The sequence below is a fragment of the Marmota flaviventris genome, chromosome 13 (assembly GCF_047511675.1).
Source record: "Marmota flaviventris isolate mMarFla1 chromosome 13, mMarFla1.hap1, whole genome shotgun sequence".
NCBI classification, from domain to species: Eukaryota; Metazoa; Chordata; class Mammalia; order Rodentia; family Sciuridae; genus Marmota; species Marmota flaviventris.
This window is the reverse complement of record NC_092510.1, coordinates 85,261,578-85,277,588: the sequence shown is the minus strand read 5'-3', so window position 1 is coordinate 85,277,588 and position 16,011 is coordinate 85,261,578. Positions and strand designations below refer to the sequence as shown.

The following is a 16,011-nucleotide window of genomic DNA, read 5'->3' as shown; positions in this document are numbered from 1 at the left end:
GCTGATGGACACCGGCCTCCGGGGAGCTGGAGCTGTGGCCCACTTCTGTGCTACAGATGAGGGCCTGTGTCCCCAGCAGGTCGGCTTCATGCTGCTGCGCTCAGGTTCCAGGGCAGTCACAGGTGGCCGGCAAAGCGCCTGCCTGCTGCCCAGGGCGTCCTTCCCCAGAGCACGGAGGCAGGCGCCTGAGCCAGTGGCCAGACAGGCCGTGCTCGGGTCCTCTGGCTCGTCCCTGGCTCCCTTAGTGTCCCTCTGAGAACAGCCTCTGCAAAGCCAGGGGTGACTCCCTCCAGGGACACAGACACGCGGTCATGCGGTCCTCTGCTCACTGCATCACCTTGATCCATCAGTATCTGAATCTGCTCAGGGGACGAGGCGGTGGGGCAGCTGTTTGCAGGACTCACACCCCTGTCACCCACCTGGTCATATCCCTATTGGTGGCCTCATCAGTGTCACTGCACTGTGGCTGCTCCACCTACAGCGCTGTAGAGGACTCTGATCCTGCCAGATGCTGCTTGGCTTTCCAGCGAGTGACGGGGTAGGTCACCCCTCGGCTGGTGGACGTGTCATTGCAGTTCTGTGATAAACGCTGTTTTATCCCCACGTCAGGGGATGTTGGTTTCCATCCTCGGTCCTGAAGGGGGGCTGCGGAGGTGCGGGGCTCCCGGCCCCCCCTGTGCACATCTTCATGGCCTGGCGCTGGGGAGGGGCCGGGCTGGGGTCTGACACCAGGAGCCACGTGGGAGACCCCGGGCCACGTGGCTCCATCCGTGCTCTAGAGGTGCAGCATGCAGGAGGCTGTCCTGCCACAGGGGCCAAGGTCTAGACCCCAGGCTGTGCTCTGTGCTGGCGCTGGGCCCCCAGGGTGCCCCCAAGATGCCTGCCCTCCCCGCCGCCCGCAGCCTTCCCGGCCAGTGGCTGTCTCTGATAGCTCTGCCCCAGCTGGGCGCCCTGGAGTGGACTTGGGAAGAGTTAGTCTATAGGAGGGCGCGGTCCCCACTCCAAGAGGGTCGTGCCTTCAAGACCAGAGGGACTTTGCAGAAGTGACTGAGGGAAGGCTTTCGAGATGGGAGATGATCCTGGATTATCGGTGGCCCCTGTCACTACGTGTGTCCTTGGGAGAGAGAGGAGGCAAGAGGCTGGAGGTCAGAGCAGAGGAGGCGGACGGTGGACGGAGAGAGATGGACAGGAAGCACCGCAGGGAGCTCTGGCCCTCAGGAAACAGCCGGGTCCTCCCGGCCACAGTGAGGTGGCTCTGCCCCGCCCCCCCCCCCCACTGACTCCCGTGGTTTCCAGGCCCAGGAGTCCAGTCGAGGCTCTCTCAAGGCTTCAACTCGGTGGCAGTCTGTTCATGGAGGTGCAGCGGCCTGAGCCAAGGCTGTGATGGAGTAGGGGTCACAATCCTGGGCGAGGGAGGAATGGACTGTGTGGCGGTCACAGCAGAGGTCCGCGGGTCCCACGGGGAGCCCTGGAGCTGGGACAGTGCCACAGAGGTGTCCTGACCTAGGTAGGGTCAGGAGCTGGGTGAGGGCAGTTCCCAGGGAGGCCGCTCTGTGGCTCTGTGAGCTATCAGTAGGCTGCACCCCCAGCCCCGGCCCCAAGGGTCCCTCTGCACCTTCCCAGGAGGCACACGCAGCCCTGTGCTTCCTGTGCACCGTCTTGTCACCTGCGAGGTCAGGAGCATCTGGAGGGACCCTGGGATTCTTTGCTGGCTGCACCCTGCCCTGGCTCACTGGAGGTGCTCTGGCTGGAGTATTGGCCCTGGCTCCCCCCACCTGACTAGGTGGCCCTGGGGAAGCTCCGGGAGGGCTTCCTGAGAGGCCCTTCTGCAGAGAGCCAGGCTTCCCGGGCCCGGCAGGACGCTGAGCTCTCCAGGTCGGCCCTCAGGGCAGCCCCGCTGTGGCTGGTGATCAGCCCATTTTCCAGATGAGGAAACTGAGACATAGAGGTGAGGCAACTTGCCTGAGGCCATGTACATAGCAAGTGTCATTAGGATTGAGCTTCAGTAGCCTGGCCCTGGCCCTGACACAAGTGACCCCCACACTGTCACCTCCTGAATACACAGACCTACATGCATGCAATGAGGGACCAGGGAGGGCCTTAAACCCCGGTCACCTCAACACTGCATTCCTGCAGATTCCTCAGAGGTTATGGAACCTTCCAGAACCTCTGGACTCCTGCCTGTCCTCATGTGCAACTCTCCCCCACCCCAGCCATCCTCTGTGACCCACCTCCAAGGTCCTGAGCCAGGCTTGCTTTTCTGCATGTGACACATGCCATCCCATGTCCCTGGGATGCACCGCCACCTCCCTCCTGTGAGCCGCTGACTCTGAGCTCATCTGAGACACCAGGAGGCCCCTTCCCCCACCGCCTCCCCCAGGCAGGACCAGGGCCCTGCGCTGCCCACTGTGCTCTGACCACCCCTCTGCCCCCTGGGACCGTGAGCCCCTCCTGAACAGCATGGTGTCAGGGAATCTCTGGGGGGCGCTCCCCGTGTGCGGAGGGAAAGGCCAAGTGGCCCATCAGGGCGGTGGCCGGGCAGGAGACCCCGGGAGTGGGGCCTAAGGGCCCTGGGGAGATGGGGGACCTTGGGGACGCAGGGTAGTGGTGGCCCCAAGCCTGAACGGAGCCCTGATCCTAGGGAGGGAGGGTGAAGGGGCCTGGGCTGGGTCCCCAGGCCTGAAGTCTGCCCCTGGCTGAAGCATGAGGGGGACGTGCTGAGGTGCTCCTGGGTGTCTGCACCAAGGGGACCCTGGGAGGTCCTCTGTCCTCCCTTTCACTGCAGTTGTCACGCTGATGGACGGGGCAGGGACACCGTGGGGCGGCACCTTCCAGGGGATCTGGCAGGGTGACTGGGGCTCCTTACAAGCCCATGGTGCCCTCCAGGGCTGGGCAGGGCTCTGTGGCTGCCATCTCCCCAGGTGTGGCTTCCTGGCTAATGTCCCCCGCTCTCCCTCCTGCAGGTCAACCTGGTGCTGGGGGATGGCCGCTCCCTGGGCCTCACCATCCGCGGGGGAGCCGAGTACGGCCTGGGCATTTACATCACGGGTGTGGACCCCGGCTCGGAAGCGGAAAGCAGCGGGCTCAAGGTGAGGGGGCCGGCGCATGCGCAGCCCTGGGCGGGCCGGTGCAGGGGGCTGCTGCAGCTGATGTTCCCTAGACTTCGGCCAGCAGTCAGCACCCATTGAGGACAGGCCCCTGCTGGGGAGCCCTCCCGGCCGCTGTGCCCCTGTCCCACAGCCTGGGCAGCCGCAGGGCAGCCTCCCACATGGGGCTGGGCCCTGGGCCAGCCTCGCCCTCCGTGGCTGCTGTTTCCAAACATGGTTGATGGCCTGTGGTGGCCCTGACGTCAGAGCTTGTCATGGTGCCTGGGGAAGGACAAGAAGCCATGAGCTGGGTCAGGGCCACCCTGGGCTGCTTCGGGGCTGGCATTCGACTCAGAGTGAGTTATTAAAATGACAGTTATTAACGTGACATGGTTGGCTCACCTTTTAAAGAGGGCCAGCTGTGTGCCCAGCATGTGATTCGCTTCACGTGTGCCCTCTCACCAACCCTCAGGTACCCTGCGCCGTTGGGTATTTCCCGTTTTTTCTGGGGGTGTGGGGTGGGGGGACTGAGGCATGGAGCCATGCGAGGACTTGTCTGAGGTCACACAGCTGGGGGTTGAGGGCAGGATTTGAGCCCAAGGAGCCTGGATCCCGCCATCTCACTTGTATCCTCAGCACCCTGCTGGGGAGGGCAGGCGACTTGAGAGACAGGCGGAGACTGTGCTCATGAGGACACTGGACCCAGGACACGGATCACTGAAATAGGTGGCAGCCAGTGTTGGGCTCCATCCTGATGCCAGGGACGCCACAGCCACAGTGATCCGAGTGGCAGCCGTGGGCACGGGTGGCATTTGAGCCAGGCCTTGCAGGGCAGGAGAGGTAGATGGGAAAGGGGCCCGGGGAGAAAGGAACCTGGGGCCTCGGAGCAATTCCCCGTCCCTCTTCTAGAGGGTATTGTGGGGTGCGTTGAGGGCCCTCGTGACAGTAAGTGCACAGACAGGTCCTGTGCTTGTTGGGTGAGTGAGTTCCAATGGACCCATGTTAATAAAAAGAGGTTGTGTGTCAATCAGGGCCTGAGGGCACTGAGCGCCTCCTCTCCCTGTGGGTCCTGGTGGGCAGGATCTTTTATTTGCTTAGCGGAGACTGTATCAGGTACAGTGCTGGCTGCTTCATACCCGACGGTGATCTCTGACCTCATGTGTGCAACAGTGTATGCAGAAGGAATGTTCTTTTCCCCATTTCCCAGGCGACAGATGTAGAAACAATGTTAAGCAAGTTGCCCAAGGTCACCCACCCAGGAAGTGCTGGACCCAGGATTCAAACACACACCAGCACACTCTAAGCCCATGTTCTTAGCAACTACGTCACACCCCCTCCTAGCAAGAACGCAGGGGCTACTGTCCCCAGTGTACAGCCAAAGAGACCAGGACTCAGAGAATTAAGCCGACTAGCCTGAGGTCAAATTCTTTCTAATGGCAGAGCTGGGATTTGAGGCCAGGCCTGGGAGATCCCGGGGGTTGCCTTATGCCGGGGAGGACAGGTGCTTTGGGACCTGCTGCTGAGTCCTGTGTGGGGGTGGGGGTAGCCTCTCCCTCTCTGGGCTGGCGTCTCTCTGCTTGGAACCTCGAGCGGTGGAGCAGTGGGCTGGGTGACCTCCAGGGTGTCCTCTGCCTCTGCTCATTTTCCTGGCCTGAGGGGGCCATTGGGGGACTGAGAGGGGGCCAGAGGCCAGCCACGTGCTCCACCTTCTTCACCTGTAGGCTCCCGTAGGCACGGAGAGGTGGTAAGCAGGGGGCAGATCCCCGCTTTGTGTGGAAGCAGGAAGTGGACATCCCATGCTGACAGGGTCCGTGGCCGCCTCCTTCCTTCTCTCCTTGTGTGAGTGAATGAATGCTGATGACTCCTCTGCCACATGCTGTCCCCCAGCTTCCGAGCTGAGCAAGACCGACACAGTGACCTCCTGAGCTCACGTCCTGGTGGGAAGTCGAGGGGTCAGAGAAGTTACTCAACTATTTCATTGCAGCTGTGATGAACGACCAGGTGCAGATCACGCGGCAGCCTGTGTGACACAGGAGGCCAGGCCGGGTCCTATCTGGGAGGGCTCCTTGGAGGAGGTATTTTGGTCACAATTTCAAAGAGAACAAATCTAATTATGTGAAAAAGGAAAAAGAATCTCAGGCAGAAAGGACAGCGGAAGCTGAGCCCCCGCCGGGGAGAGAAGGGAGGGCAAGGGAGGCCACTGTGGCTGACTGCACAGAGCAGGGAGCAGAGGGTGCCAGCGACAGCCAGCGTGACGAACAGGACGGATCGCACAGGGCACGTGCCTCGTCCAACCCTGCAGCCGTGAAAAGACTCACCTGGAAGGATGTGCACAGCACAAAGCCACACACCAGGTGGCTGTCAGAGAAACACCTCGGAGGCAGCACACCAAAATGCCAAGAGTTAGAGCAGGGACAGTTTCCCTTGGTTCTCTGCGTCCTCGGGCAGTGTCTGCAGGGAGCAAGCGGGACTCTCGTGACTCTCGTGACTCTCATGACTCTTGTGACTCTCGTGATGTTGGAAGCAGCCACAGTAAAGCCATTTGCCTTTGGCACGAGGCAGGAGAAGCGTTCCCTGGAAGTCTCTCGGGCGGGCGGTTCGTTGCGCCCAGACTTTATTTGCTCGTGAAATGCCCACCTTCGGCAGAGGCCCCTGCATCTCCAGTCCCCTCCTCAGTAAAGCATTTCCCAGTCCCCTCGTCCCCTGTTTTCCTGTCCCCTCCCAGGGCGTGCAGCTATGCCAACAGCTGCCCACACTCGCTCGGCATCGGCTGATGGTCCTGTGGATCGCCGCGCACTTTCAGTGGAATTAGGCATATTGAAGTGGAATAAAGGGCTGGCTGTGTGGGTGGCAGAGCCAAGAACAGGCTTTGTTTGTAAATAGGGCTTCTTGCCGCTGTGCGGGGCTCTCCTGGGTGGAAACGCTGCCTCCCCCTGGCTCCCAGCCGCGCGGCCCACTTAGCTCCCGCAGGCCCACTTTGAGTCCAGGGAGAGGGCAGGCTGACACTGGCCTAAGTGGAGGAGCACTGAGGGGGTCAGCCAGGCTCCCAGCACTTACCCTGGGGCGGCGGGGAGGGGCGGCCTGGAGCTGGGAGTCTCCCACCCTCCAGGGAGGGCTGACGTCCCTCCAGAATTTGTCTTTGGATTCTCTTATTCCTTGGTGCCCACTCCCTCCTAGAAAATCCCACCAAAGGACGGGCCATTAAACCTCTTTTGTTCCTTTTAGGACAGCAGAGATGGAGTGGCATTTAAAAATAATCACCGTGATAGCCGTTGCCATTTCTTAACCAGTTATTATGAGTCAGACTCTGTGCTGGGAACTTTAGATAGGCTTTTATTTAATCCTCTCCATAGCCCTGTGGAGGGCATTAGTAACAGGATTTAACAGATGAGCAGCGGAGGCTCAGAGAGGTACACAGCCTGCCCAGGGTCACACAGGGATCCGGGCCTCGCCCCTCCGGCCCTTTGAAGGTCATGTGCTTTGTGTGGCAGCTCCCTAGGACCCTGACTTGACCAAGTGTTTTTAAAACAACAGGAAAACGGACACTGAGTCTCCTTAGACATCACGAAGCTCCCAGAGCTTGGAGAGGCTGTCCTGGTGCCTGCCCAGCCTTACGCTCCATTCCCGAGGTTGTCCAGGGATGGGTGTGAGAGCCAGGAGGCCATCCTGGCTGAGGGTCCCTGGAGCAGGACCTGGGCTCCCAGGAGTGTCTGGTGCAGCAACAACGCCTCAGTGGCTCTGGGGACTGCAGCTCTACACCTCTGTCATGGGTGCTGGCTGCACCAGGGGACCACCTATGTCACCTTGATGGGTGGAGCCACTTGTGCTGGGTGTGAACCTCTGCAGACGGGGTCTTGCCATGGTCCTCTGCCCACGCGGCCTGTCAGGACTGAGCCTCTGATGCACCCAGTGCTGAGCACCCAGTCAGGAGCCAGTGGCGGACTGTGTCATCTCCCAGAACACCCCCCACACAGCTCAGGAGGAGGTCACTCTGAACCCAGTGTTCATGTAATGACAGTGTCCCAGCTCATGGCTGTGTGGAGGGATGGGTGCCCTTACACCCTGTGTCCCCTGGCCCAAGACAGCGTCTGCACATAGCTAATGTTCAGGAAATATTCTTTTCTTTCTTTCTTGGTACCGGGGATTGAACCCAGGGGCACTTAACCACTGAGCCACGTCCCAGCCCTTTGTATGATCTATTTAGAGACAGGGTCTCACTGAGTTGCTCAGGTCCTCACTAAGTTGCTGAGGCTGCTTTGAACTCATGATCCTCCTTCCTCAGCCTCCCAAGCCGCTGGGATCACAGGTATGCGCCACTGCTCTGGGCCTAGAAAATACTTCTTGATTGAAGGAGGGACAGTGGCCGAGGTGGGACCTGAACCAGGTGACTTTGACTCCAAAGCCCTGAAGTGGAGCAGGCCCTCCTTCATCCTGGCCTGAGCACAGCACGGAGCTGGCATCTCTGTGGAAGGTGGAACAGCCAGGGCACGGTGAGGTGTACTCATCACACAGGAGGAGCCGCTGGTCTTCTCTGAGGGAGCCAGGGCAGGCGGAGCTATTGCTCTGCACCCCCAGATCCCAGCACCGTGTCCCCCTAGCTGAGAGGAGGGTCCAGACCTGGGCACAGAACCCCTTGGCTCAGTTGGGTCCTGCCTGCTGACCTGTCCCATGCTTCCCCAGGGACTTCTGCTGGAGCGAACAAGCCCCATGCTGCCCAGCCTGCTTTCTGGTCTTTCTTGTGGGTCAGGGGCCTGGTTACCATGCCACGTTTGTTGAATAAGGATCCTTGTTTACCACCGACCTCCCTGGGACCCTCGACCAAGTATCAAAGAATGGAGAAAGAGGCAACAAAGGACATCGAGTCTCCCTAGAAATCGCCATGATGGTGATTATGGCTGGTTTAGTCCTCATTAAGATGCCAACTGTATCGTGTAATTACTAATGGCTAAAATTTTTTAAAAAGCTTAAATATAAGGGCATATTATGGCTGATTTTATGGCAGTCCTCATGAAGAGGACAAAAATAATGACCTAATGTTTATTTGATTCCTGATGATAGCTAAAAATAGCTCAGGTAATAAGGGCATCTTATAAACAACTCTTTGTCCTTAACTCTACGATGGACTCGTTTCTTGAAAGACACATATTACTAACTCTAGAAAGAAAAATAGATAATCTATACATTCTATACATGTATAAGAGAAATTGAGTTTGTATTTTAAAAGACCACTCAAAAAGAAAACTTAGGTCCAGACGCTTGCATGAATAAATTCTATCAGACCTTTAAGGAAGATATGTTGCTCAGTTTCTTCCTGAAAATAAAAGATGAGAGAATATCTTCCCACACATTTTATGAGGCCAGCTTTGCATAATACTAAGACCAAACATAGTACAAGAAAGAAATTAATATACCACTATCCTTTGTGAATATAGATGCAAACACCCTCAACAAATCATGAGCAAAACAAATCCAAGAACCTGTGAAAGGGGTAATATACCACAATCGAGTGGGTTTCATCCAAGGAGAACACGATATTCAACATCCATTGATGATGGATGCTCTCAGCAAATGAGGGATGGAAGGGAATTTCCTTCATCTGATGAAGAGAATCTACAAAAGAAACCTACAGCTAATGTTTTTCATGATGAAAAACTAAGTGTTTTATTCTAAGATTGAAATAAGGCAAAAATGTCCTCAAGATTTTAGTATCATACTAGAACTTGTAGCCATTGCAGTAAGTCAAGAAAAATAAATTAAAAGCATGCAGTTCAGAAAAGAAGAAATAAAGCCTTTACAAAGAGAAGAATAAAGCTTTGCAGAGATGGATCATCTCCACAGAAAATTCCAAACAATCTTCAAAAAAGTTCAGAACTAAATAATGAGTTGAGCAGGGGGAAAAAGGTACACAGCAGCCTATGCAAATTAATTATATTTCTGTATGCTAGGAATAAAAAACTGGAATTCAGAATTAATGAAAACAATACAGTTTACAATGGCACCAATAATACTTAGATATAATAACCAAAATATGTGCAGTTATTTAGGACAAAAAGGACCTAAATAAACAGGGAGATACACTGTGTTCACAGATAGGCAGAGACAATAGCACTGGGCACAGTCACACATGTCTGTAATCCCAGCCACTGGGGAGGCTGAGGCAGGAGGATCATGACTTCAAAGCCAGCCTCAGCAACTCAGAGAGACCCTGTCTCAAACTAAAATATAAAAAGGGGCTGGGGGGTGTGGTTTAGTGGTTGAGGCCCTTGGGTTTAATCCCTGGTACCCCTCCCCACAAAAAAGGGGAAGAGGCAAGAATATGAAGATGCCAAGTCTCCCTAATTTGATTTCAGTTAAACAGAACCCTCAGGCTAACTCCAAGAGCCTTTTTTTTTTTGTAGTTTTTCAGAAGCTGATTCTAAACTGTTGTATGGAAAATTCTAAACTGTTGTATGGAGAATTCTAAACTGTTGTATGGAGTTGAAAGTGTTCTGAAACAGAAGAGCACAGTTGGAGGATCTGTGCCTGGCTACAAGACTTACTCTGAAGCCACAGTAAACAAGTGGGTGTGGTATTAACAGAGGGATAAACACACACCGACCAGGCAACAGAAAGAGTCCACAAGTAAACCTGCCCTGTAAACCCAGCTGAGTGTCAGTGACTTCGTGGAGAAAGGGTCGTCCTTCCAGCAAATAGCAATTGATCATCCATATGCTAATCAGTGGACGGACCTCAACCCAAACTTTACCATTTATACAAAAATCAACTCAAAATGAATCAGTCTGAAATGTTAAGTGTAAAAACCTTAGGTTAGGCAGAGCTCAGTCCATGAAAGAAAAAACTGACAAATTGGACTTCATTCAACTGAAAACTCTTGCTCTGGCTAAGGCACTTCTAAGGGAATGAAAAGAAAGAAAATATTTCCTAATTACATTTCTAACAAAGGGCTTGAATTATGAACATGGACACCTGTAATCCCAGCAGCTCAGGAGGCTGAGGCAGGAGGATGGTGAGTTCAAAGCCAGCATCAGCTACAGCGAGGCACTAAGCAACTTAATGAGACCCTGTCTCTAAACAAAATATTAAAAAGGCTGGGAGGGGGACTGGGGTTGTGGCTCAGCGGTAGGGGGCTCGCCTAGCATGTGCGAGACCCTGGATTCGATCCTCAGCACCACATAGAAATAAATAAAACAAAGGTATAAAAAAAAGGGGCTAGGGATGTGGATCAGTGGTTAAGTGCCTCTTAATCTTAAGTGTCTGTTAATCCCTGGTATGAAAAAGAAAAAAAAAAAAAGAACATATAAACTGTGCTTAAATCAGGCCAAGGGTCTGGGGAGCTTTAGTGGTGGGTCTGTAGAGGTGAACATTGACTCTGCACTTGTCCAAAGCCATAGACTTTTATGTTGCTGGGGGCAATTCTGTATGTAAGTTTTTAAAACTCACCAAGATAGGGTGTGTGTGTGTGTGTGTGTGTGTGTGTGTGCTGGGCCAGGGGATGCCGCAGTCTGGCTGGGCACAAATAACCGGGAGGTCAAGAGCCACTTGTAGATTCAAGCAGGAACGAACTTTATTTCCAAACTCACGGGAACGCCACCCACGCGACCCTCCAGGAACTCCACGCAAGCTCAACCGCAACTTAACGAACCCATGCGAACTCTCTAGGAACTCCACGAGAGCTCAACCGGAACTCAACGGGAACTCCGCGAGAACTCAGCTCAGCGGGAACTCAACCATCCTAATGGCTCGCTGACGCCACCTCTCAACCATTCCCCCTGGCAAAATGCCAGGCGCCATCCCGACTCGGCTGTGGCTCTCAACATCTCCCCCCTTGTGTTTAATTAAACAACAAGTATGTGGCTTAGGGACCGTGCCTGTCTTAGGTTGTCCAATACTACATATGGTCCTTACCCGTCGTCGGATAAGCTGACCTCAAGGCGTCAGCCTCCTGTCTTAGGTTGGTACCATTGCAATTGGATCTTACCCATCATTGACTACTGGTCCAGCATTTAGCCACACTTGTGGATAGTGGTTTTTACCCAAACACCATAAACAACCTGCTACAAGCAGAAAGGGGAGGATACAAAACGCCATGACACCAAGCCAATTGACGGCCGCTTTTGGAAAAATTGTACCACTGGTGACACCATCAGCAAAGATACTCCAGCACTACCACAGTTCGCTGCACCAACAGATAGTTCACAATTCATACAAGTGATACATCGTCCAGGCAAGTTCTGCAAGCAGTTCAAAGCAGAGGAATCCATTAATATGTCCATTTCCTCCCAAAGTAAATCGACTCCTTGATTGAGCATCACTTGTTGAGTTATTATTCATTAATGCATCAGTTTATACAGTTTGTTGTGATAGCTATCGCAGAAGCTGTAGTTTGGTTTTATCTTTGTCTTCACCGGCACTGGGATGAAGACAGGAATTCTGGCAATAATGGCTAAAAAAAAAAATTATGTAGCATTCCAGCAGGCATTAAAAAAAAAAATTTTTTTCTAAACAATTTAGTATCCTGAATAGAATTAGATATAATGAAAAGGAAAGGTGAAAGTAAACAAACAGATCTGTTAACCTCCTTTTTTGTTCATATTTTAAAACAATCCTCAACAGCTGTTTACCCAATTTAAATTAAATCATTTAAATCACGTGAATAATAAAAAAAAATTTGGATCCATTTTTTCATGAGTGCTCCTCATATATGGACATATGCACATACAGACATCCAACACAAAACACAAGTGTGCACACATAACATACAACACATAACATAATAGTAAAGGCCTTGTAGCTTTTCACAGGTGAAATCCCCATTGCAATGCTCAAAAACTCCACAGTCAAAAAATAGAACTGATCAGAAAAACATTAACCTAGATCTGTATGAGCTCAAAAAACAAAATAAAACTTCATGATGTGGGAAAGGGCAATAATAAAATAGATATTGAAAAAAGCATCCTGGTTACCACCCGGGTTTGACTCTTCTTTTGATATCCCTTCCTTTTTCCTGTAACTTGCATATGGGTCTGAAGGTATTCCCACAAGCAAGCCTCAAGGTTTTTTACATTTGAAATAGGCCTTAATGGTGTTCATTATTCATTGGCCTCCTGGTGTGAGAGAACCACTGTCGCAGATGTAAGGGTAGCCAAACTGGAGTTCTGGATATCAGCTGTTATGGATTTGAGCCAAATCATCTTCTTTTTGGTCTGTAGAAATCGCTTTAGTTAGTCTCTCTGGAATCCAAATCGGCTGCTATTCTCCCTGTGGAAACACCCAAACAGACCCCTGACTCCAGACAATCACTGGGTCAGGACCTTTCCATTGTCCTGTTAGAATATCCTTCCAAAGTACCTTGGGCTTTTGTACATTTTTTGGACACATGTGCCTCTCCGCAGCACTAAGCCCTGATGAATCCAAATTTAAAAAGTTTAGAGTAAAAAGGGTTATTTTCAGTTTATCTTTGGGGGATATATACCCCTTCCCAATTCCCTCTTTTTGCTTTAATAAATACATTTTAATAGTTTGATGAGCTCTTTCAACTATGCCTTGTCCCTGTGGATTGTATGGGATTCCTGTTATATGAGTAATGCCAAATGATGAACAAAATTGTTTAAAAGAGGTAGAAGTATAGCCAGGGCCATTATCTGTTTTTTAACTGTTTTGGAACAACCACAGTGGCAAAATTTTGTAAGCAATGAGCTATAATATCCGGAATGAAGGGAGCCCATCAAAAATCTGGAAGAAGTATCAACTGTAACATGCAAATATTTTAATTTTCCAAATTCTGGCAAGTGTGTGATGTCCATCTGCCAAATATGTTAGGTATCAGTCCTCTAGGATTGACTCCAAGATTGACTTGTGGTAAAAAGGTCACACAATTTTGACATTGTTTTATTATTTGTCTAGCTTGTTCCTTAGTTATTTTAAAACACTTTTTAAAAGTATTTGCATTGACATGGAAGGATTTATGAAAATTTATAGCTTCTTCTAGCGAAGAAAAAATATGTATGTCATGTGTAGTTTTATCTGCTAAATTATTGCCCAAACTAAGGGCTCCAGGCAATCCTGTATGTGTCCTATAAAAAATGGATCTTTTCTGTCCCAGATTAGACTTTGTATAGTGGAAAACAAAGAGAAAACAGTAGAGGAAGGGGAAATCCTACCAGCATCTTCAAGGGATACTATAGCATTAACTATATACTGACTATCGGAAAATAAATTAAATACAGAATGTTTAAACATCACAAAAGCTTGTAATACTGCATTAAGCTCTACCTTTTGAGCTGATTGAGCATCACTTGTTGAGTTATTATTCACTAATGCATCAGTTTATACAGTTTGTTAATATCAGTTTATACTTGTTATACAGTTTTTAGTTTGGGTACTAAAAATGTAAAAGTTTGATCAGGGGTAACTACTGCTGCTGTACCATTATTTGATCCATCAGTGAATATATTTGGAGCATTCATGATAGGAGTTTTTCTTGTCATTTTTGGAAAAACTACAGGATGTGAAGACCAAAAAGACAACAAAGGATTAGATGGTAAGTGGTTATCAAATGAAACATTAGGTTTGCACATGATTATTGCCCAAGTATTTAACTCATTAGCTAACTCATCAATTTGATCCATAGTATATGGAGTAATAATTTTATTGGGAGAAATTCCAAACACTCCCTTTGCTGCTTTTATTCCTTTGAGTATTAATTGTCCTACAGCCTCAGGATACCTAGTAAGAATCGTGTTAGGAGAATAAGATAAATGTATCCATAATAATGGACCTTCTTGCCAAAATACTCCTGTAGGAATATTTTTTGTTGGTAGTACAATAAATAATAAAGGCAAACTTATATCAATTCTATCCAAATGCATATTTTCCATATATGGTTCAGTGATTTTTAATGTCTATCTTGCTTCAGGCGTTAACATGCGGGGTGAATTTGGATCTGATGGACCTTTTAGGATATCAAATAAAGGTCCCAACTCTCCTGTTGGTATGCCTAGATAAGGCCTTATCCAATTTATGTCTCCTAATAACTTTTGAAAGTCGTTAAGTGATTTGAGTTGATCTACTCGTATTTGAATTTTTGGTGGACGGACCATGGTCGAGGATAATAGAACTCCTAAATAATTAATTGGAAAATTTAATTGTACTTTATCTATTGCTATCTCTAGATTATAATTTTTAATAAATTTGTAAGTGTGGCATAACATTCTAGCAATGTGTTTTTATCTTTGTGTGCTAATAATACATCGTCCATATAGTGAAATATTTGTAGTTCAGGATTTTGATTTCTAAGTGGCTGTATTGCTTTGTTAACATATATTTGACACATAGTTGGGCTGTTAGCCATCCCTTGAGGGAGTACTTTCCATTCATATCTCTGATCAGGACCTTCATGATTCAGTGCAGGGATAGTAAATGCAAAACGAGGATTATCCTCAGGATGAATTGGAATTGAAAAAAAAAAACAATCTTTAAAATCTATAGCTAAAACATACCAGGTTTTTGGCAAAGCAGACAATTGGGGAATCCCCGATTGAGCAGGTACCATAATAACCATCTCGTTATTAATAGCTCTTAAATCTTGCAATAATCTCCATTTACCAGATTTCTTTTTGATGACAAAAATGGGAGTATTATAAGGAGATACAGAAGGTTGTATATGTCCCTCCATTAATTGTTGTTTGACCAGGTCATGGGCTGCTTGTATCTTTTCTTTAGTCAGGGGCCACTGAGGAACCCATACTGGTCTTTCTGATTTCCAAGTAATTTTTATTGTCTCAGTGACCCCTCCTGAAAACCCAATCCATGTCTATCTATTTCTTGATCTATTTGTATTGGTGCCACTATACTTTGTCCTTTTTTTCCTAATCCTTTTCCTTTCCTAAAACCTTGTCTAGCCATAATAGTGGGCGCATTTGAATTGATGTTATTTGTTAATGTTAGTCCTAATTGATCTAGGACATCTCATCCCCATAAATTTATAGGAAGATGATCCAATACATATGGCTGTATAGTTCCTTCACATCCTTCAGGATCCTTCCAATCTAATACCATTGCACTTCTATGGGGATTAGTTGCCACTCCTAGGCCTCGAAGCGTTTGAGTGGTTTGTTGTAATGGCCAATGTTTTGGCCATTCTTGACAAGAGATAATGCTAAGGTCTGCACCTGTATCTAGTAGCCCATTAAATTCATTTCCTTGAATATTTACTTTTAGCATGAGGCAAGAATCTAAATTTAAAGAAAGCATAGCCCAATCTACACCTGTGGAGCCTAATCCCCTGGAACCTCTTTCTACAGTACGACTGGAAAATTTATCATGTAGGCTGGGTATTATTAGTAACTGTGCTATTCTATCTCCTGGTGAAATTACTGATATACCCCTTGGAGAACTGGCTATAATTTTTATTTCACCTTCATAATCGGGATCCATTACCCCAGGACTTATCATAAGTCCTTTTAGAGTAGAAGAACTGCGTCCTAATAATAAGCCTACTGTTCCTTGGGGAAGAGGCCCTTTCACCCCTGTGGGAATGATTTGAACTCCCATCTCTGGAGTTAGTACTACTCTGGCGAAGGCGCAGATGTCCAACCCTGCGCTCCCTCTAGTTTGTCTGATGAGGGCTTTAATGGATAATGTGTCCTGGGCACTACCCTGATGGTGTTGCTGGGTTTCTCCATTGCCCCGTATATTTGTGGTCGTGGGCCCCAGAGCATGGGGCCCCCCTGTCCGTTTTTTGGCAATGGAGCCCAATGTTTTTCTCCACGATATCGTGGGTAAACACCTGGTCCTTGTCAGTTTTTTGATAACGGAGTACCTCTATAGTTGTTTGAGAACGGCATTCATTAGCCCAATGTCTCCCTCCATGGCATCATGGGCAAATACCCGGTATTTGACACCTAGTTTTGTTAAACCCTCCTCC

General features: G+C 49.6%; 1 protein-coding gene across 5 annotated transcripts in view; it reads left to right on the top strand.

Moving 5' to 3' along the window:
* Whrn (whirlin) overlaps positions 1-16,011 on the top strand; it is an 87,855-nt gene that overhangs the window by 28,664 nt on the left and 43,180 nt on the right. For 4 of the 5 annotated variants that reach the window (XM_027949456.3, XM_027949452.3, XM_071600865.1 and 1 more), the window contains exon 3: positions 2,964-3,089. The exons of the other annotated variant lie outside the window; for it this stretch is intronic. In XM_027949456.3, coding sequence (XP_027805257.2) covers positions 2,964-3,089 — 126 coding nt within the window. The remainder of the gene's footprint in view (positions 1-2,963; positions 3,090-16,011) is intronic. 5 annotated transcript variants of the gene reach the window in all.